General features: G+C 38.8%; 1 protein-coding gene across 4 annotated transcripts in view; it reads left to right on the top strand.

Moving 5' to 3' along the window:
* USP32 (ubiquitin specific peptidase 32) overlaps positions 1 to 23,442 on the top strand; it is a 126,120-nt gene that overhangs the window by 98,022 nt on the left and 4,656 nt on the right. For all 4 annotated transcript variants that reach the window (XM_067538131.1, XM_067538130.1, XM_067538128.1 and 1 more), the window contains 15 exons: positions 913 to 994; positions 3,733 to 3,807; positions 4,566 to 4,704; positions 5,803 to 5,908; positions 6,860 to 7,033; positions 8,916 to 9,090; positions 9,840 to 9,991; positions 10,758 to 10,869; positions 11,669 to 11,880; positions 13,446 to 13,630; positions 14,512 to 14,598; positions 16,208 to 16,328; positions 21,033 to 21,224; positions 21,868 to 22,162; positions 22,749 to 23,176. In XM_067538131.1, coding sequence (XP_067394232.1) covers positions 913 to 994; positions 3,733 to 3,807; positions 4,566 to 4,704; positions 5,803 to 5,908; positions 6,860 to 7,033; positions 8,916 to 9,090; positions 9,840 to 9,991; positions 10,758 to 10,869; positions 11,669 to 11,880; positions 13,446 to 13,630; positions 14,512 to 14,598; positions 16,208 to 16,328; positions 21,033 to 21,224; positions 21,868 to 22,162; positions 22,749 to 23,176 — 2,535 coding nt within the window. The remainder of the gene's footprint in view (positions 1 to 912; positions 995 to 3,732; positions 3,808 to 4,565; positions 4,705 to 5,802; positions 5,909 to 6,859; positions 7,034 to 8,915; positions 9,091 to 9,839; positions 9,992 to 10,757; positions 10,870 to 11,668; positions 11,881 to 13,445; positions 13,631 to 14,511; positions 14,599 to 16,207; positions 16,329 to 21,032; positions 21,225 to 21,867; positions 22,163 to 22,748; positions 23,177 to 23,442) is intronic.

Below are 23,442 nucleotides of genomic sequence, written 5' to 3'. Positions count from 1 at the left end.
ACGTGGGAATCAAACCAACCCCAAAATTAGAGACTCCTTTTGAAAAAGATCACTCCTTTTTTACTGAATAACATCCAAAATGTTTAATCTGCTTATGTGGCTTTTCTATAGATTCCACTGGAAAAAATAAGAGCAGACCAAAACCAAATGCGCTTCATGCTGGTCCTATTTTGTAAATCACAGATAGCTAGGGCAGATAAAATGGGAGGGAGAGAATCAGAATTTAATAGATTAACGGTTTTTTTGCTTAAACAGCATAATATAATGCCTCATATTCAAATGGCTTGTTCACAGCAAAAGTTAGGCAAGGAGGCAGAAATAAGTGGTTATTCTCAAGCACATGATAAAGTTTTCTGTTCATAACTTTTGAGGCCACATGTCAGTCAAATCAGCTCAAGGAAGCCAGCAAATCGGTGAATAGTTAATCTAAGGGAAGAATTTGAAAAGCACTGAAAGGAGCACCAGTCCCATTCAAGGTCAATGGATGATGTTCTCCTAAATCTCTTAGGCATTTGCGGAAAAACTCCCCTTTGCTTATAACTTTGAATTTGAAATCGTTTGCCGTAGAGAGATGCCTCCTTTTCCTGCTCTGCTGTTTCATGGAGAATGTTGTTCTTGCCCTCGTCTCTTAAAACCTACTCTTGATTATGAATTAGCTAGTGTTTCATCCCATGTACCACTATCCTCATTTTAAAGAGGATATCTAAGTTTATCTAGAAGACCAATGGATACTTTTGGAGATGCAAGTAAGTATCTCTGTTTAATTGATGTATACAAGTAGGGAGCTGGTAACCAACTTATGTCCTGAAATAACTAATACTCTTTAAGTCATGTTGCTTTAAGATTTAAATTTAAAATGGCCTCAGAATTTTTATTAATTTTAGAAATAAAAAGTAATATTTTCTTTTGCAGAACTATCTTACGCTTCTAGATGATGAGGATCATATGTTAGAGTACCTGAAAATCCAAGATGAGCAGCACTTAGTAATAGAAGGTATAAAAATGGATAATGGAGATTAAGCATTAAATTCAACAGATTTATTTTAGACAAATATATAATTTGTCTGTGTCAAACATATGCAGTGGTCTGGGAGCTAAACATATAAACCTCCTTATTACAAGTATTGGCTTACAGGGAAAAAAAGCCAAAAATCTCAGGAACAGTCCACAGTGGTTACGGTACTAATTAAGAGCAAAGCAGCGCCCTAACAACTCCACCTGAAAAACAGAGAAAAGCTTTTATTTACAAAGTTTTGAAAGAATGCCCTCAGTGACAGTTACTTCAATATATTTAGGAAGCAGCATATCATAAAATAGCACTTCATGTTTTAAACTTAATGAGTTAGGTTTTAGCCATGTCTTCTTCTTTGCAGGGCCCAAGCATAATTTTTTCAGGTCGAGTACAAACTTGTAACATGGGCCCCCTCCCACACACACACACCACAATTCCTCATCCCATACATACAATCTCATGAGCCATGAAAAATGTTTTCCTCATGGTAATGGGGGTTGCAGCCTGGGCCAGGCGCCCCAGGGCCTCTGGGTGCCGGTAAAGTGTATTCTTTTTTCTCCCCATATGGGGGCCCTGCTTCTATGTTTCAAAAGCACCTGGCACATTGTGGATGTTATGCTGTCTGCAGTGGTTCATGAATGTGGGTGCCAGCTTCAGGGCTGACTGTTACAAACCAAGGCACGAACCCCAGATTTAGAGTTCATCAACCAAGTATCAAGTGTGAGCTCCACACGCGCTATAATAGCCTTAACATGGAATCACAGACACTTCCTTTGGGCACTCTATCTTGCCACCCAGGCAAGCCTGCCTTTTTGATAGATGGTTCCTTACACCAAAAATCACAGCAGTATTTTGATTACAGCCAATCCCAATGGACCAGTCACTTCCCCAGGTCAATTGTACCTTAGATTTCTCACCAAAGATTGTAGCCAAACCTGTAATAAACTAACTAAAGATTTATTAACTAGGAAAAAGAAATGTTACTAGCAAGGTTAAAGCAGGGAAACTACATACACAAATGAGTGGCAGTCTTAGATTTCAAAAGATAATAGAAGCTGCTGTAACATGCAAGCTCTATATGTCCTTCAGGGCTAGCCTAGCTAAGCAGCTTGGGGATCCCTTGCTTATGCTTAGAAGTACTGTCCCCTCCAAATGCCAATTTCTTTTTGACGGGAGTTTTTATTCCCTTCCCTCAGAGTTCAAGCTGTGATGGGATGAGCGTTTATGCATGTCCCCTCTTCATGGGTGTGGGGAGAACAATCAACAGTCTTATGTCATTGATGTTCCACCATGGTTTGTCTGGTGTCTATAGGCCTTCTTCTGTTGGGCCGGAGATGACACCTCTCGTGGTACACTAGTATTTCACACTTGGTAATGCTTCTGTCCTGACTGTGAGGGTTTCCAGTTTCATAGCAAACACTTTTATAGTTACAGAGCAAATGCTTAAATATTACTGTATAACATGGGATACAAATACTATAAATGAGATTAATGCATGCAGTGACTCACAAGCATTTCATCAAGTCCAAACACTAAACACATCTCTCTAAATCTGATTTTATTTTAACGGTACTAATGAACAGGTGAGCCAGACTGGTTTCCAGCTGTGCATTTGTCAGTGTTCAGTGAGGTCTAGGTGCTGTGGCATGAGTTGGCACCTGGTCTGCCAGAATCACACTGGGCACTGTTGGAAACAACAGTTAAAAATGTATGGGCCTTTGTCAGAGGCAGAAAGGCAGATAGATTTGTGACCTCTCAGGTAATTTAGTGCCAGACTTTTGAGCTACCTTCTTAAATTTGGGAACAAATTAAACACAAACTTAATCCACACTGCCATTGTCCTCAGGCCTTGCATTAGTATTGCTTCTGTCATTAAAAATCTTTTTAAAAATAAACTTTTGAGCAAGAATGATGATAGAGCTCTTGCACTCACAAAACCACCAATCTGCTTGTTATGCTCTTTGGACATGTCTGCACTGCAGATAAAAACCCATGTCTGGCCCATGCCAACTGACTCAGGCTCCCAGGACTGTTTCATTCCAGTGTAGACATCCGGGCTTGAGGACCCTCCCACCTTGCAGGGTCCTAGAGCCTGGGGTCGAGCCCAAGCCCGCATGTCTACACTGCAGTTAAACAGCCCCTTACCCCAAGCCCCAGGAGCCTAGGTCAGCTGGCACAGGCCAGTTGCAGCTGTCTAATAGCAGTGTAGACAAACCTTCTGTGCACGCGTTTAACTTCTGGGTGTACATGTGGAGTTTTGTGGGTGCATCAGTTATTCCCTTTTTGGCTTAAAATTTGATGAATATTTCATGAAAAAGTGACCAAATTCTTACCTTGAGGCATAGTGTTACGTCATAATTTCCCCTATTGCTGATTGTCCTTTTGTAATTAAAGGTTAGCTTGCTGTTAAAGAGAAAGATATTTCATCTGGATCTGTAATCAATCTGTCTAGTTATCTCATGCCATTTAAAATATTAAGGCAACAAACCCTGAAAATTGGCTTTTACAATAGGGAAGAAATCTCAAGATTACCAATAGTGGCAATGGTTAGTTAATAAAGCAGAAACAAAATTGAGAATGAAAACTAACTTGAAAATAACTAACCAGTTTCTAAGCTAAATTTTAATAAATAGTTGGAAATGAATTAAGTCACTTTAACTACATGATCAGCTCTCTGGAGTAGGTAAAAATAAAACTTATTTTACTATATCTTTTTTTAGTTCGAAACAAAGACATGAGCTGGCCAGAGGAGATGTCGTTTATAGCAAACAGTAGTAAAATAGACAGACATAAGGGTAAGTGTTCAAGTGCAGTAGTGCAATTATGATGAGAAAACAATAAACAATGAAATTCTGTTTTGTGGAACCATTTATTTTTAGTATAAAGATTGAAAATAGTGGTACAGACATGTTAAAATTGTGCTACTTGTTTTGTTCTTTCTGTGTTGTAGATTTAGCTCCTAAAAATCTTGAGGGGTTTGAATTCATAGGTAATCCTGCCACATTTAGCAAACTCTGAATATAGCTAATCTTGAGATTGGATTAACAGTTTTTGAAAAATCAAACTGATAATCCAGTCAGTTGCTGCCTTTCCACCTTGTTTATAATACAAGACTTGCATATTTCTCTGTTTTATGTTTTTTAAATTGAAGGAAGACTTCCGTCTTACTGAGCAAGCATAACACAGCAAAAAAATTACTATATGGTAATGCTACTGCAGGGTAGGAAAATGATTTATTTACTGATATAGAAACACAACATAGATTACAGTGATTACCAGTGTGTTTTCCATACTTATAATAGGGCCAGTTCTAGTAAATTGTCAAACATCCTCAGTTTCTGTTGACTTGAATGAAATTTAGGGCACTTATCATCTCAGCAGTGCTGTTATCTGTTGTCTTTACATTAACTGACATCTTGTAAACTGGGGGAAGGGTGAAGGAGGCTGGAATCTTCTAGTGAAATCTCACTGTAGATGAATTTTTTTTCTATTGTGTTTCTTATATGTGTTTAAATATACCAGCGTGTTAAATAACTCTGTCTCTTTTCCCTAGTTCCTACTGAAAAGGGTGCCACTGGATTAAGTAATCTGGGTAATACGTGTTTCATGAATTCTAGCATCCAGTGTGTCAGTAACACACAGCCTCTAACACAGTATTTCATCTCAGGAAAACATCTTTATGAACTCAACAGGTAATGCTTATCTGAAACCTTTGGCATTTAAAATGTTTTTTAACCTTTTAAAATTCTTTTTGCCTTCAGAAGTAGGCAGCACGAATACGCCCTTTCAATTGCAGTGTTATCAGTGCTCAACTTCCCAACAGGCCCGGGGAGCCATTTAGGGCACCCCTCCCCTCATTCCCCCGAGTTTCATATCACATTTAGATGAAGTTTGCAGCAGGGGGAAGATGCTGCCTCTCCTCCCCCCACTGCCATGCTCAGCTGCCATCTGCAGCTGCTGGCTCCTCTGCTCAGGACCGGGAGCCTGCCTCTGGGCTGATGTCAGGATGTCCACCTCCTCCCACGCACCGTGTGCCCAGGCAGGCAGAGCGTGCCTCTTGCCCCAGCCCCTACCCCAGGGTGCTGCACCGCTGTGCCAAGTGGGGGCTAAGTGCATGGCCAGCCCTGCAGCAGCAGCCTTCCCCCACTCGGACACAGCCCCTTCCTGCACACTGAGCTACGTTGCTGCCCACACACAGCCACTAGCTCTACCCCCTGCCTGCTTGCACACAGCCCCTAGATATCCCCTGCCTGCACCCTGAGCTACCCCTCCCCCTGAACCCAGACCCTAGCTACCCCTCCTCTGCACACAGCCCCTAGCTACATCCTGCCTGCACCCTGAGCTGTCCCCCTGCCCACACACAGCACCTAGCTACCTCTGTCTGGACCCTGAGCTACCCCTTCCCCTGAACCCATACTCTAGCTACTCCTTTCCATGCACACAACCCCTAGCTAGCCCCTGCCTGCATCCTGAGCAGTTCTCAAATTTTTAAGCTGAGCTGCCGCCCCCCCCCCTCTCCCCCCCCCGAGTTATATTTTTTTGGTTGCCTCCCATCTGCAAAAATAAATAGTTTTCAGATGCCTAAGTAGCTCCTGGAATCACGGTTAAAGTTGCCCCTCTCCCCCTCAAATCGGAAATGTTGCCCCTGCAACAGGTACCAGATTAGACATATCTAAAAAGAGAGATTTTTATTGCTGAATGAGATAAACCAGTACTAGCAAGCCTGAAAACACTCTCCTCCACCATACTTATTTACAACATCAATGATGAATATACTTTATGAATTCTAGGACAAATCCAATAGGAATGAAAGGACATATGGCCAAGTGCTATGGGGATTTGGTTCAGGAACTATGGAGTGGAACTCAAAAGAACATAGCTCCATTAAAGCTGCGGGTAAGGATGTAATACTCCGTATTTATAGGTAACAAATGAATGTGCAATTACCAAAACTTTACTGTCCAAAACAATTACAAAGTATTTTCCTTTTCTATTTTGTCTGTTCCGTAATATTCTTCAAAAGTCTCCTTAATGATATTTCATCATGTTTAATGAGCATATTTGCTTTGAACTGTCCTTGTTTAACCGTTATGACTTTTCTTTAACTCTTAATTCTGGCTGTGGTAAATATGGCCTTCAGAACGTTAGCATATTTAATTACAGATACTGCCATCAGTGTTTCTATCTTGATAGGTTGAGAGAAGATTTGTATTCACCCCTCCAAATTTTTCTTAGATGCGTAGCTTAAAAGTGTCTGTGATGTAGGCAACCGTACCAATTATATCAGTAGTGAATTTTACTAGCTCCCGCACTCTGTGGAGAAATAGAATTACAGAAATGTAGGGCTGGAAGGCAGTTGGAATATTTAGCATACCATTTATATGGAAAGGTACCACCCAAAGGAATTTTAATTCAGAAATCTGTTAGGAAATGCAATTACAATTTTAGGATGTGTCGCACAAGCACATACAGGAAGGTCATGAATATGACACATGATGATGGTCATTGTAGTACCCTTTTTGTGGGGTATGTCATAATCCAGTGCAGAAGCTGTAGATTTGGAATAGTCACTAATGTTAGTGGGAGTTCTCTGGTTTATGTGCATATCAGGCTAACAACATGGCCCTTTATTTCCCTTCGTTAGGGATGAAGGACCATGCACAACTCACAATTGGCCTCAATCCTGTCCTGGAAACTTATGTAGTCACCTTTAACACTTAACAATGTAGTTTATTACACTGATCACAATCATATATCTTCACTAGATTAATTTATTATAATAAGTAAGGGTTTCTGTCAGTTAATATCAAATAATTTCTTGGTTTTTACTTTTTTTTTTTGATATAGTGGACGATAGCAAAATATGCTCCAAGATTTAATGGTTTCCAGCAGCAGGATTCACAGGAGCTTCTGGCTTTTCTTCTGGATGGTCTTCATGAGGATCTGAACAGAGTTCATGATAAGCCATATGTAGAACTGAAAGACAGTGATGGTCGACCTGACTGGGAGGTAGCAGCAGAGGTGCGTCTGAATTGGAAGTTATCGACACTAAGACACTAGAGTTTGCACTGACACACAATTTTCTGACCGCATTCTAGAACCAGTGAAATAAAGATTTTTTTTTTTTAAAGTAATATTTAATCCAACTGAAATCCAGTATAGGATTCCTCACAATTGTTTTAGGCAGAGATGAAAATTGTATCTGATTTCAACAAGATCTGTGAAAATTTCTGACCTCACTGAAGCATGTTGCATATTAATATTTGCCTACAGACTCAGTAGAATAGCAGGACAGTTAGACAATTTCTTAATTGTATTGCCTCATGGCATAAAGAGTTTTTCCTGCCCACCTCTGAGTGGGGTTAACAGGAAATTTGTCTTGGATGTTTCTAATTCTGCGATAAAAGGTTAAAAAAAAAAATTACATTGCAACATAACATTATCTAACCTTCCAAAAGTATATTTTTGTGAACTGTAATTCATTCCTAATCATGGCCTTTGCATTGTTCATGTTGACTGGCTTTCACTTTCTGGAGTCTGCCATATGCCTTCAAATTTCGGATTCCATGCAAACTGAAATATATATAGAACCAAGCACTCTAAAATGAAAGCCAGATTATATTGCTGATTTTATGGTATTTCTGGTAGCTTTACATGGTTTCTTAGTAGTCTGGTAAATACTCCTTTATTTATTTATTGTGCTTTTTAATACTGGAATTTTATCTTGTCAGTAAGGTTAAAGATTTTATTTTCCATTATAATACTGTTTCTGTGGTGGTTTTTTGATACAAACTAGATCTGTAAAGTGTTTACCTCTGAATTGAACATAGGATCATAAGAAACTGTAAATACTGGGATGAAATATTTTTGTAGGTTAGATTTTAAATTCTAACTATTGATTTCTCAGTTACATGGATGCAGAGAAAAAGTTAATGGGGGTCTCCCTTTTTTACTTAACTTCCCAAACTTTCTTAATGTTATGTAGATACACGATGTGTTATGCATAGGGGGACCAGATGTCCTGATTTTATAGGGACAATCCCAACATTTGGGGCTTTTACTTACATACCTACCTATTACTCTTCCATTCCCTGTCCCGATTTTTCACACTTGGTATCTGGTCATCCTAGTTATGCATATTTGTAGAAACATGGGTAAGTTTAGAAAGGATGTTTTGGACTGGACTCAAGCAGGCTTTCCATTAATATCCTGCTATTTCAGTAAATATAACGTCTCTTAAATTGCAGGAATAGAAAAATGACTTTGTACAAATGTCACCTTTCTATTTAGCCAGTCCTCTCCCTTGGTGTCTGAACCTTCTCTCTTTGTCTTACACAGACAGATTTTTACTCTTGCAGAATCACATACATCAGTGAAAGAGCAAGCTTGATTATATTCTGCCTCATGCCTTTAAGAAAATGTATCACTAAATTCAAATTGCAGAATATTTATTATCAGTGATATAAGTGGCCGAATAAACACAGCTTGAGTTTTTCAAATCCTATGTTGTATTTGAATGCAGCTAGAAAAATCACTGTTACTGGTAAGATAAGTAAATTTGACCTTATTAAGAGAACATAAACATGGAACCTCAGAACGTCATTTTAAGGAAGTCACTTTTCGAAGCCATGTGTAGCAAAACTTGAAAAGATACCAGTGATTGTGCCAGAGCTACTTAAAGAAGCTGATCCCCTGGCTGATTGTCCTAAATCACAAATATTTTCTCTAATATTGAAACTAAATTGTTTCCTGCTTGTTACAACACTGGTCAAATGATTTATAGGACAGCACATATCAGCCCCATATGTGTAATAAAGATCTTGGGATCTTGTAACACTCCCCTCCCCCGACAAGTCCAAGCAATTATGCTTACATTTCGAATGTTTTTTACACTTTGTTTCAGGCCTGGGAAAATCATCTGAGAAGAAACAGATCAATCGTAGTGGATTTGTTTCATGGGCAGCTAAGGTCCCAAGTAAAATGCAAAACATGTGGGCACATAAGTGTTCGATTTGACCCTTTTAATTTTTTATCCTTGCCTCTGCCAATGGATAGCTACATGCACTTAGAAATTACAGGTGGGTAATCTAATTTAAATCACTTCAATCTTGCCTATCCTAAAACTTACAGTCCAGCAGTGTGCAGAACAGGTTTTCACTGTACAGTGGTAAAAAGAGTCCTGTCTATACTAGCACTTTGCACTAAACCATTCTTGGAATTGAGGTAAAATATTCTAGCGTAAATGCACCTTTTTACACTACTAAACTCTACCTCATTTCAGTGGTTTTAATTTACAATAGAGCAAAAAAGGGATTCAGCTATATCAAATTTTTACATAGCAATGAGCATAGTTCAGGTCCCATTGTCTGTTTTGTCTCAGCTAAAAGATTTGATGCCTTAAGTGTATAAGATTCAGAATTTGAGGCCTTCTCCTAGATAACTTTCAGTAGCAATTTGCATTATACAGATAGTCTTTGAATGAGTCTACCAAGTGCAGAACTGTTCCATGATCTTCAAACCTTTTACTGAAGAAAACATTGTCATGTTTGGCTCTTGAGACATGAAAATAAAGACATAGTGTTTAATAAAAATCCTCTTAATTGCTGCTCCCACCCTTAAGCAGGTACTGAAGGTTCTCTGACGATTGTCCAATATTAAGACATTCTTTTGTCTTTGAAACTCTAAAAAAGTGTCTGGTAGACAAAGTAAAGATCAAGTCCTTAGAGGGAAGCGAAAATAGCTTTTTTAATAAATGAGAAAAGTGACATATTATTCTCACAAAAGCACTGCCATTTTGCTGAATGACATGTATTTCTTTTTCTTAAAGTAATTAAATTAGATGGTACCACCCCTGTTCGATATGGCCTGAGACTGAACATGGATGAAAAGTATACAGGTTTAAAAAAGCAGCTAAGTGAACTTTGTGGGCTAAAACCAGAACAGATTCTTCTTGCAGAAGTACATAGCTCTAATATAAAGGTAACATGCTTTCATTGATATCAGCATCCTTTCAGTACTTAGAGTGATCACTGAAGCCTATACGTCAACATGCTAAAATTATTTCACCTCTTCAACATAAGATCTTGTCTATATGAACTCTGCACCAGTTTAACTAAAGATGTGATTTTTAAATCAATTTAGTTTAAGTGATGCGAGCTCATGTAAACTCTTATTTTAGTTTAAATCAGGGTTAATTTGGAATTGGTCTAAGACGAATCCAAATAAACCACTCTTAACCAAACCAAAATAAGTGATATGCACTAATTAAACTAAATTGATTTAAAAATCACATTTTTAGTCAAAATGATACAACTTTCTCATTTTGAGCAGGCCTAACTGAAAGACAAGCAGTGACATCATGTGTTTAAACACTACCAAATATTTTAGGGCTGATGTCTGATGACAAATAACCTGTGAATTCTGAATAAAATGTATATACTTTAAAGCCAAGTTCATCATCATCAAAATTTTTTCAAAGCTGTTCTACGTTTACAGAGAGCAGGGGCTCTGGCTGGTCAATATACCCTCAGTAGTCCCTTGCTTGGAGGTTTGTGGAGACCTGACAATTCCCATGGTGCTGGTTCTCCTTTTCTGCAGCTGTGAGCAACAAAGGATGGAAGAGGGAGTCTAAATGAAAAGCTGAAGCAGATAATTTTATTAACATTTTCAAGAAACAAAACATATCCAGGATCACAGCTGAAAATTCTCAATGCTATTATTCCTTTCATTCTGATTTTCTCTACAGAACTTTCCTCAAGATCACCAGAAAGTCCGGCTATCAGTGAGTGGGTTTTTGTGTGCGTTTGAGATACCAGTCCCAGGATCCCCTACATCAGCTGCTAGTTCTGTGCAAACAGGTAAAACAAAAGTATTCATTTTCCTATTTGTTTAAATTGATCCAAGAGTATTGATCAGGTATAGATGGAGAGGTACAGGAAAAATTCAGCTTTTTATAATGGGGAAAGAGACAGGGCTAAAGAAAAAGCATGGTTTGGAGGAGGGGAAGGATATTTCTAATACTTAATTGGACGGAATAGGAAATGTAAAAAAAACCCCAAAAACCGCAGTGTTACCAGCTCTGGTTGCTGTTGCCAATTGTGTATTTATAATTAGGTTTGGCATCAATACTGGGGCAATAATATCCGTACAATGTGTTTTATCCAATGACTTTAGTATGCTTTATAAACATTGATTAAGCTTCACAACATATCTGAGGTAGATAATCTTTAATGTACCATTTAAAAAGAGCATCACAGGCACAGAGGAATGATTTGCTGAAGGTCACCTAGTGAATCTTCTGCAAAACTGGGAACAGAAACTGATTCGTTCTCATGTATTGAGCAGCGGACGCACTGCTAACAGTGGGATGTACATTGAGAATGGGATTGGCTACATCTGCTTCTCAAAGACTTAACTGTTTTTTTGAAGCGGTTTTAAGGGATAGAGATGAATGGATCTGTCCATGGTCAGTTTATAATATGGTAGTATGGATTCCTGGCCTTTGGTGAATGACATGGGTCGCCACTGTACAAGATAGCATTTAACAAGCAAGTGTGAGCAGATTGATTTGTAGCCAAAGCAGCAGAATCATAGTTCATACATATTAATGGTGGAAGGGTCATAAGTCAGTAACCATATGTTTGTACTTAAATTCAGATTTCTCCACTGGACCATCAGCAAATGGAATGCTCAACATAATGATGAATGGGGATTTTCCCAGATCAACACTAATTCCAAATGGAATGCCAAATACCGTAGTGCCATGTGGAACCGAGAATAATCTTGCCAACGGGATGATAAATGATCATTTGTCCTTGCTTTCTGAGAGTCCATTTATAGGCTACATCATTGCAGTCCACAGAAAAATGGTTAGTATAGTCTGCACTAGTTACAAATGTGTTGCGTAGGCTACTTTTAAAAGGCAGTGATTTTTCTGGATGGAGCTGTGATGAATGAATGTATATTTGCAGCCCTAGGAAAGGGGGAGCACAGGTGCCCATTTGTATGCATAATAATCTGTTAAGCAGGCATACATGTGAAGTTGTATGAGCACATGTGTTGTGCCTTCCTTTGAAAGTTTAGCCGCAAAGTCTAATGTAGGTGTGTGTTTCTTTATTCGGTGACTCTTAGCATACTTCCTTAGTGCTAAGACACACATTTTTGACTGTTCATAGTAGTCCAGTCTGTCTTGCTTTTAGGTGTCCACTCTGATCAGAAGAAATCTGATTTGAGAAATTACTTGAAATACTTTTCTTTTCCTTTATCTGGAACTGCATCATCTCCTTTACAAAAGCAGTATAGAATTAAGGCATATGGTGCATTTGTGGTTCATTCTATTAGTGTCAACTACTCTTTGTAAATGCATCTGTAGCCAAGTTAAACTATAAATGTCAGTGCTGGTTGACTGAGTGCCTCAGATAACTGCACTCTGTATACTTTCTCAGCCTTCAGGCAGTAGAAGCAGCTGACGTTTATAGCCAATGGTTGTGGGCTAGAAGGCTACATAACTTCCCTTTTCACTGTATATTTGTGCGGGGCTTTTTTTTACAATTGTCCAATAACACTACCACAGGCTTCATTTAAGGGTTGGTAGGAGATCTCTTTGGGAATTGGTGTAATGTTCTTTAGCAAATACAAACTGGTTATGCAGCCTATTAAGGCAAAGCAAACTTCAGAAGCTCCATCAAGAGTTCATGCTTAGCACTTTCTATTTGTAGGCATTCTACTGATGGAGAGGGTCAGTTGGCTAATACTAATTTGTTTTCTTTTATCCCCGGATTTCAATGTATTAAGCCTCAACATCTGTTACATAGCATGTATTGTTCCCATTCTTATAGATGGAGAGAATATGGCACAAAGGTTAAGTGATTTGCCCAAGATCACACAAAGTCAGCAGAACCCAAATCTAACTCCCCGTTTTGTTCTCTGGTCACAATACTATCTTATTTCTGAAGGGAAGATAAGTTTTACAGCAGTGGGCAGGGTTTGCATTATGGGACTGATGACTTGTAACTAGAGGTGCTTGTTTACATTTTTAAATGTTACCAGTTGGTGGGGAAGAGAAAGACATGGGTAACATTAAATAGAAAATAGAAGTTTAATTTAAAATAGGTTTATAATGGAAGTGCTGATACATTCTAGCAATTGCAGTCTATATGATATTTGCTATAGTAAGTGAAATGCAATGACAGAGCTTTCAGACAGTAACTCAACATCAGAAAATACCATATTTTAATGCTGACTTGTTAGCATGATTCAGAGATGCTCATTGATTTTAATGTAGCATTATTAGTCTCTTTCAAGATCAAACAGCACAGGAAAATACTGAAGTGAATGACAAATGCAGAGAGTCTGCTTTCTAATAGTTATAATATCATCAGTTAACATGCACACAAAAATACATTACGTTCATTCCTTTAATTTGTAAATACAGATGCGGACAGAACTATATTTCCTTTCATCTCAGAAGAATCGTCCCAGTCTCTTTGGAATGCCATTAATTGTTCCATGTACTGTTCATACTCGGAAAAAAGACTTGTATGATGCAGTATGGATTCAGGTTTCCCGGCTTGCCAGCCCTCTCCCTCCCCAGGAAGCTAGTAACCATGCGCAAGACTGGTGAGTCGGATGTGCCAACCTGTGGGTTGGGATTACCCTGCACTATGGTACAGATTTCCTTATAAGGGTTGAAAAGAATTAGTGCTTCACCTCGATTTGTCAGTTTAATTGCTGACATGACATATTCCATAAGATGAAGATATGGTCTTACTGCCCAATTAAACTCTTAAGTGCCAACTATTCTAGAAACAATATTATATATATTTTAGCACAAATTGCATTGTTGCCTGTGGATTCCATCTAGTGGGTTATTTGTAACCATCTGGTGGGTTATTTGGGGCCCCGAACCCCACTGCGCCCCCTTGAACGTTCCTCTTCACCCCCCAGTGGGGGGGTGCCCCACAGTTTTGGGACCACTATAGAGTCTTATGCTATAGAGTGTTATGTGAGATCTGTTACCTCAGCAGGGTCTTTAAAAGTATTTATGAATTTCCTTGCCAGGAAATGGTCTAATAGCTTTATTGTACCTTGTGATAAAATGATGTTTGTAGTATGATTGTGTGATGGATTGATTGATTTGTATTGTAATTATGCCTGCTGCTCTTTGGACTCCTCCCTCAAAAATGTGTCTATCCTGCTGTGCAGCTTAATGTGTCTATCCTGCTGTGCAGACTTACAAAGCAAACCTTACAGTGTGTGTATTTGGAATTTAGATGACACGGAGGCATCTTGTTTTGTTAAGCAGCTCTTAATGGGTTGGAATAGGCTCCATTAAGCAGTGATCTCATGCACAACATGCTTGCTTACTGTATTAAATGTTCCCTCCAAGCAAAAAGTCAAATATAGGGGGAATAATAAAGTACTGTCCAAAGGTGTGTGACAAGGAATTCAGCAGACCAGATCAATGCTTATGTTTCTTGCTGTATTCTGTTCTGTTTCAGTGACGACAGCATGGGGTACCAATATCCATTCACCCTAAGGGTGGTTCAGAAGGATGGAAATTCTTGTGCTTGGTGTCCATGGTACAGGTGAATTGCTCTTTCTAGAATTGAGCCAGGGGATAGCTTAAGCAGAAATGTAATTTATGGTAATGGATTTTTTTTTATAGATTTCAGGACTTCCAAGAGGTAATATCAAACAATGAGAATTTGGAATTTAATTTAACCAAAGCTCCCAAGTGGCAGCCTTTCACTGCAGAATTGCTTTTATGACTTACAGAGTTGAAAACTCTGCTGACACACAAAATTCAACATAGCAGGCCAGCACCAAGTTTTCAAATAGGTTTTAACCCATTACATTCCTCAGGGCAAGTCTATATCCAAACCCAAAAAGGACATGTCTGTGATCACCCATAAAGCCCTTACTACTTGTTCTCAAGCTGCCACGTTGCTTTCTCTCTGCTGCTCTGCATTTCTTTCCATTTCTAGCCTGCCCTTCCAATGTAAGTCATTGTTTCCTGGCCTGGGTAGGAATTCACATTGGCAATAAGTGGTCCATCTTTTGAGGAAGGTCATGTATGAGCTGCTGTAGATAAGAGCCTGAACCTATTTCCCAGCAACGAGAAACCTTCCTTCCTCAGTCTAGAACACCCTAGCAAGTCCTCAGAAATTGACTTGTGTGTCTGGTGTGAAACACTTGAAAATTGCCAAGTGTTCTTTAAGGTTTAAGACTCAACTATACATTGGGACCTGTTCATATTTCCAGTAACTACTCAGCTAAAGCTGGACTGCATATCTGTATAACCATCTTACACCTTGAAATGTCATTGTGTCCTCACGAGCAATTAAATAAAATATATTCAAACAGGTGCAGCTCTTACTGTAGGAGACAACCAAGCTAGTGCTGGTTATAGCTGTAATGCAGATGGGCCTTCAGAATCCAGTGAATCTGAAACTAATCATGTTGACACTATACTGGACAGTCTTTGGCTTAACTTGAGATCCTGCTTCTTGATGCCTAGTCCTCACAAGGGCCTGTAGACGTCATTCATCTACACCCAGGAAAAAAATATGACTGAAGAGAAACCAAAATAAGCCTATTTGTGTTACAAATAATATTTTAATCTAAATTAAGGGAAACTGTCATAGTAGATGAAGACCTCGCCTTAACTTATAACCCACACTGCATCATACATACATTTAAAAGTCTACACAAAATTTGCCTCTTGTGAAGCGGGGAAGAGAGCCACACACAACAGATGCTAGTCATGTTGCATAATGCACTGTTGGAAAGCATTCAGACTGTGTCTTGATTACAAAAAAAGTGTGTGCTTTAGCTATCCTGCTGTGTTATCCTACTGGAGACAGGGCATGATCATTTTTAACCGCAAGATCGCTAGGCAGGGTCAACTATGGGTGGAGATGGAGATACAGTGTTAACTTTGCCTAGCTACCTGGTGATAAAAACTACAGTGACCTGTCTCCACTGGGATGTTACAGAATAATCACTCATGTGCATTGTTTATCCTACTGTAAAAGCACATCTTTCTGGCAGTGAAGGCAAAGCCTCAGACACCACAGTGATGGCCATGGTATAAGAACAGGAAAAAGGAGAACAAAGTATCCTTCTGATTAACAGGCATCTAAGTTATTGGATAATTCACCTGTCACCACTAATGATAAGGTTTTTTCCATTTAGATTTTGCCGTGGGTGTAAAATTGAGTGTGCGGAAGACAGCGCTTGTATTGGAAATGCTTACATCGCTGTAGACTGGGATCCTACAGCCCTTCATCTCCGCTACCAGACATCACAGGAACGGGTAAAATAGTTTACAAAATAAACCCAGCAGCGCGTCATTAGGTTGCAATTTTTACTTGTATTTTATTAGCTCTGCAGTATATCCCATTGTAACATCACTTGTGTGTTTGTGTGCTCATCAATAGTCCATCTCAGCAGGAGAAAGATTAGAAACATATTCCAAATATTTAGGCACTTGCATCATTGCTTTGGTTTTTCATCCTCTAGTGAAATGAATAAAAAAACCCAAGAACAGGAAGAGCTAAAACAAAGGTTACTGTAAAGGGCAATGTGTGTGACATTGGCATATCCAAAGACCTTTTACTTAGTGATGAAGCTTTGGATAACCACAAAAGGGGGACATTCCCAGTGTGTTCTGATGCAGTGACATTTGATCTGGTCTCCACAAATGTACTAAACATAGTACAAAACACAGTAAGGACTGCACTTTGAAGAGAGAGAGGCTCCAATCTTGAAAGCACTTGTGCATAAGCTAAACTTTATGCACATGAGTAGTCTCATTAGTTTATTGGGACTACTTGCATGACTAAAGATGGCATGTGTAAGTGATTTTGGGATTGTGATGTGTGTGTAAATTGTGCCTGTAAAATAATTGTGCCCTCACAGTAATTTCTTAAGCAAAAGAGGAAAAAAACCCAAGATGTGATGTGTGTGTGTGTACACATGCTCAGTTTGTACATTAAAAGAATGCATTACTTGTCTGAGCGTAGTTTAAATAAACATTTTACTAAAGGAACGTGGCTGACAATTCTTGAAATTATGAGGATGGATATATATTAAGTTGCTCAAAAGTATCCTGCATGGAAAAGGAATTACGATTTTTAACATGCCTACAGGCTGAATCTATTTGTACATATGCAACCCTGAGGGGAGACATGCAAACAGTCAGTTATACATATATGTAAATGGTCTCGATGCACAGAAGTGGGTTTTCATGTGTGCTGCTGCACCAGTAAAATATTTACAAGTACATTTGGAGGCCCACTGAAAGTTTGGCCCATATTGTCACATTTGACGAAAGGCACAAGTTTTGAGGGCTCTTTGCTTTCTGACTTTGTTTGCTCATTGTATGCCCTGACCACAGTATGTGTAAGCTCAACCAGACATCTCTCCTGTCAGTTTGAGGGCTGCCTATAATAAGAGGAAGTCTGATGTGCTTTGTGTGGAAAAGGGACTATGCTAATTTGAAATTGTTTGATGAGGTGTTATAGAATAAACTTCAGTGAAATTGTGTGAAGGGATATGTGTGTGAAGAGCATATGTCGCTGGGTGCATGGAGACACGGAGAGTTGGCCTCCTGGATGGAAGTTGCATCCAGTTTGGAACTTCAGGGGGCTTGATTGGAATTCAAAGGATCATCTGTTAGCTGCTGAGGAGAAATGGAGTAAGATCACTGGGGTGGGTCTGTGGGGTAAAGTGTGATCAAGAAGGAAAGCGCTGCTAAGCTCTTATAAGATTAGACTTTAGTCCCTCATAGAGTAAGAAGTAGAAAGGTTATGGTAAGATACTATGATGTTTGTTTAATGCGGTTAAATAAAAGTTTAGTAGTTTCTCAAACCCAGAAGTCAGAGGCATAGCCATTTGGTGGGGTTTTGAAGAGATCTGTAGAGGCCTCGAAATAGTTAAGGAGGACAGCCAGGTTCACCCAATATTCTCAAGCAAGTGTCCTTAGTGGAAACTTAGAGCAGTAAAGGGGCCGTATTAGCAACTCAGAGACACCGGTATTGAGTAAGGTGTTTGTTCATGAAGGGGCAGCTTGTGACATCCTGCCACATAGAGAAAGGAGCATTCCCTTAATTTGGTTTCTCTGTTTTGAAATGTGAAAGTGGCTAGCTGAGGAAGGGGGTTGCTAGCTTTGAGTGTGTGCTGGGGGGAAACTGATTTGAGTTTAAATGTTGTGATTGTGGAGACTTGATGGCTCTGACATTATGAGGGGTTTGGAGGGGGAGTGGAGACTGAAGAATGCTGAAGATGCTGAAAACCTTGAGATAGGGACTGAGAAAGGGAGAATTACAGAATGTGGAGAGGTAAGTTCCAAGAGGTACAAGAAACATCTGGCCTAATAATGGCATCATTTAATTTGGACCAAATTAATCCCTGGTGTTAATTCAGTTGAAACCAGTGGAGTTACACAGAAGAGGTGAATTTGCCCCTTTGATTGTAATGGAGAACATTTCAGAATGTTGGACGGAATTGGGGGCTTGTCTAGAGGAACTGCTAGTGCGTGGCAAAGTGCCATGTAAATTTACAGCGCACTAGCGTGCTGCACACCATCTGTGTCCACCCTGCTACCGTGCACTAAAAGTTCCCTAGCGCACATTGACCTACTCCTGTTTCAAAGCAGAGTAGATCAAAACACTCTCGGGAACTTTTAGTGCACAGTAGCAGGGTCCACATGACCAGTTAGTGCACTGTAGATTTACACCCAAGCCTGCTGCACACAAACTGTTTGTCTAAACAAGCCCTCTGTGGAAAATTAGTGTTCGGAAAAAAACATTAAAATATTGGATCTTCAGGGTCAGAGAAGGGACACTTTTGAAGCACAATATCTACACATTTCATGCTGTAATGTGCTGGTTGTAGAGATGGCAAATGAAGCAACTGACTTTGCCTGCCTGAATTGGATTTCAAGCACCTGCAAAAGTGTGGGTATTCTTAAAAATAGCAACAACAAAGTAGTCACGTCTTTCAATATCTAAATGTAAAAGACATGACTTTCCTTATCTGCATCCCATAGTAAATGATAGAGTACAAGGCTAGCTTCAGCCCAAGTCAAAGCATCTGTACCATGGAAAACTTGCTTACGCCATCATGGATGCAGAGAGCAAAAATAAAACACCGAACTGCAGCCCTCTTGCTCTCCCCATTCATTCCTCCATCCCTCAGGGAATCAGATCCATATGCCAATGCACCCCTTACAATTCATTCCTGGAGTACTTGCTGTGCCACCTCTCTTTGTCAGCAGAGTACTGGGTGTCTGACCGTTTGTGTAGTGCTTTCGTTGTTCACCACATCTCGGAGAGGTACTTGTGCCAAGGTTAGGAGAGAAGGTTATGCTAAGAAACAAGGGGTGGCAATAATTTTTTTAAAAACATAGCTTTACAGGTGGATGACCAGGTCAAAGATAAGGAAGGCAGAGATCTGGTACTTAGAGGCTCCAAGCTGTGTAAAGAAGTTACGATTGGCAGAATCTACACCCAAAACTAAGGTCAGGCCAAACTTTTTTGCAGATTATTTCCAGAATGTGAAGCTTAAGAAGAGGGAGACTAAATTTGGAGGAGATTTTAACTGCATAACCATCCTCCTTTATTGTTGAACCAAGATGGTAACTTAGGAAAAGATGAAAGTTCAACCATACGCTCTCAAGACATATAGGGTATCTGTCAGGCATACGGAGAGTTAGTCGTCACCAGCGAAATTTAACTTCTTTACCCCAATCCACGCACACACAACTAGACTGGTTGTTTTGTTGTTAGCCACGAATACAAGGAGCATTTGATACTTCTTCAGGCGTTATATAATGGTCCAACCATGGTCCAATGGATGTCAGTCTGAGTCTCCATTTACACATGGAGTTGAACAGGAGACCATGTCCCAATTTGAAGGACACAGTATGTGTGAAGGTAGCATAGGAAACAATAATATAGTACTTTTAAATTAAATGGTAACGATAAAAGTCCCTAGAGAGAATTTCTGGGAGGTAACCAAAGTGGTGGTTAGAAGGTAGCTAATAAACTTTTTTTCAAGTATGAGTAAATTCTAGAGGATAGACTAGAAAAATTGCATCTAAATAAAGGATCCTTAGAGCTATCTGAACATCTTGTTACTCTGAAAGGGAAAATGAATATCCCATTAACAGAAAAAATGGGAAATGCCATTAAGTACATATTACAACAAAATAACTGTATCTCCTAAAGCTATCCTATTTTTTTATGTCTGCCATCAAGTTGCTATGGACCTCAATGTGCCTCAGTTTGCCTATATGTAGAGTGAATGTGTAATACCTGTTGTACCTCATGTGAGTGTCTGAGGCTTAATTAACATTTGTAAAGGATTTTTTCAGATCCTTTGGTAAAAAGCACTATATGTGCCTTGTGTTTATTTCCTTCCTACACAGTTGAAATGGAGGAATCCAACAAAAAAGGGAATCTCTTACAAAATTCTGTAGTAACCTCTCTCTACCTGATAGTCTTAAAGAGGAGACATTGAACTATTTTTAAAATAAATAACTCTCCTAAATTTGACAATGTGGACAAAAAGATGTGGGCTTTTAAAAAAAAAAAAAAAAAAAAAAAAAAAATTGCTTGAAGAGAATCTAGATCAAATAAAGCATGCGAAAAAGGTAATGCTCCAAGCCCTGCTTATTTAGTTTTTATAAAAAGCTTTTGACTTTTTTTAGCCACTTCCTCCATTTGACAGCTTTAATGATCTTCTGAAGTGGAAAAAATTTGCTATCCTGGCTATTGCAGTCGTATCTGAAGAATTTATGTTCCTGAGTTTCACATAAAGTCACATGTCTGTCATCTTAGTCACATAAAATTGCTTTTGACGTTTCTTGCAAACAAATTTACATAAGTTACTTTCAAATAAATTTGCAAGGTATTTTTAAAATCCCTGGACGTGATTCTGAAGTACTTGATATCTATTTGAGGTATTAGGAAAGTTGCCAAGATATAAAGTTTATCTTATCTGGTAACCTCCTTAGATTGTAGAAGAGCACGAAAGTGTTGAACAAAGCCGGCGGGCTCAGGCGGAACCCATCAATCTGGATAGCTGTCTAAGAGCATTTACCAGTGAGGAGGAACTGGGAGAAGATGAGATGTATTACTGTTCCAAATGCAAGACTCATTGCCTGGCCACTAAAAAACTGGACCTTTGGAGGCTTCCCCCTATTTTGGTATGACTTTCTATAATTTTCTTTTTCTTTTGGGCAACAGTAACAAAGTACACTCATCACAAGAGTTGCAATTGCTGAGTACATCTTCCTACTTTCACAGAATAAGGAAGGTTTAGATCTACCTGTGTTCCTTTCTGTCTGAACTGAATCATGGCTATCATATATGATCCAACCTGAACTTGCTTGCACATATATTATCAGTTTCATGTAATGTAAATGAAAAAGTACCTACTACAGTTCTGCTTAAATGTGTTCTGCTGCAGCAAAGGATTGAAATTTTCATTGCATTGCCATTGGCTCTGTTACCTCTGTTAACACAGCCTTGTTCTCATCTTTCAGTTATACTGCATCTACATTTGCTGCCTTTGAATTTGTAAGTTTTCCAAAGCACATGAAGTATTTAAATAGATGGGTGCAACCCTCTCTATCACTTCTTACTAAAGCTTTATCTCCTATATAATGTTGGTTGATAAATGTTGCCCCTTTAGATGCAGATACCGCACACATTATACAATGCAAGTTGATTTGTGCTATTATTTTATAGTATGTCTATCTCTGGACGGATAAAACAAACATTTAAATTACTTGGCTTGGTCATAGTGATATAACCATCACCTTGTTTTCTTTAATGTGTTTCACCTAGATAATTCACCTGAAACGATTTCAGTTTGTAAATGGCCGCTGGATAAAATCTCAGAAAATTGTTAAATTTCCTCGAGAAAGTTTTGACCCAAGTGCCTTTCTGGTACAAAGGGATCCAAGTCATTGTCAACGAAAGCAGCTAACTCCCCAGGTTGATGATCTTTCTGAGCCACGGATTCTGCAAGGGGAGCCTAGAAAAACAGATCTACAAAATACTTATACATCAGGTGAAGGGGATGTGCTGAACAGGAGTCCATCTTCATTTAACACTGGTAACATCTTGAATAATATCAAAGGTAGGGAATAGAGGAAATCAGTCTCCCTATAAGTTGCAATGTGGAAATTAGTGATTATTGACCTATAGCAAGAAGTATGGTAGTTCCTCCTTCAAAATCATCTTTTACCCTTGAACTAATGAAATACAAGCCAATTGAAGTGTTTACTCATTGCAAAAATTATTTTATTTGTATTTTATTTATTCAGAATTTGTTTGTTCTGAAATATTAATTTCTGCCACTGTTTTCCATTGTAAGCCAATGTCAGTATTTATTAATAAGGAATTGAGTTATTCATGAGTGGTATATATTGCCATTTCTAATTTTCTGTGGCTTGAAGTTATTCAGCTGTTTGTGCCAGTGTGGATTGTGGGAAGTAAGAGACCTGTTCTTTTATAGCAAGATGTACCAGCTAATCCACATAAAATTAATATTCTCAATTTGTAGTCTTATCTATAAAGTATGCATTGGTGGCTAGAAAGGAACTATTAGTCATCACAAAAGTTTAATTAATTAATTTCTCTGTTTATTGGAAGAAATCTTATATTTTAAAATCTAGGCTTTCAGCTTGCTTACTATAGAAGGTTTTAACTTTTTTCTTTTACAGCATCTCCATCACCAGGGAGGAAAAGTGGAACCAGCTGTCCTTCAAGTAAAAACAGTAGCCCAAATAGTAGCCCAAGGACTTTAGGAAGAGGTAAAGGGCGGCTGCGGCTACCACAGATATGTAAAAACAAACTATCAAATAGCAAAGAAAATTTGGATGCAAGTAAAGAGAATGGTACTGACCAGGAACAGAAACTTACTTCTGACCAAGGAGATGCCATTAGCAAAGAACACATTTTGGGTGGTAGCCAGAGTGAATTATTCATTTTTCAGGACGAGATGACTTTAGCCAATGGATATGTTTGTGAGCAGAATGCATATAGTAATGGCAGTATCAATGGTGTGATTGATAACCACAGTGAGGAGGATATTACAGATGACCAAAGAGAAGTCTGTTTTAACCCTATTTACAATCTATATGCAATTTCGGTAAGTTGACATTTTATAAAAGTAAAATTTGCTTAAATTGCAATTTTGTTATTAAGTTTAGACTTTCACATGCAATACAGATGAGAAGAATAACCAAAAAAGAGAATGAAATAGATTTATTCTCAGTAAATTTAGTTTACCATAAAGCTAAATATAATGGAAAAGTTCATCTCTGCACAGTGTTTTTCTGCTTGAATATATGAGTCAGGCACAGAATTTAAGGCCAGAGGGGACCACCAGATCATCAGGTCTGACCTGTGTGTTAC

The sequence above is a fragment of the Emydura macquarii genome, unplaced genomic scaffold (assembly GCF_026122565.2).
Source record: "Emydura macquarii macquarii isolate MOO-44397 ecotype Brisbane River unplaced genomic scaffold, CSIRO-AGI_Emac_v2 contig_450, whole genome shotgun sequence".
Lineage (NCBI taxonomy): Eukaryota > Metazoa > Chordata > Testudines > Chelidae > Emydura > Emydura macquarii.
The sequence above is the reverse complement of the archived record's forward strand: the minus strand, read 5'-3'. Positions and strand labels throughout refer to the sequence as shown.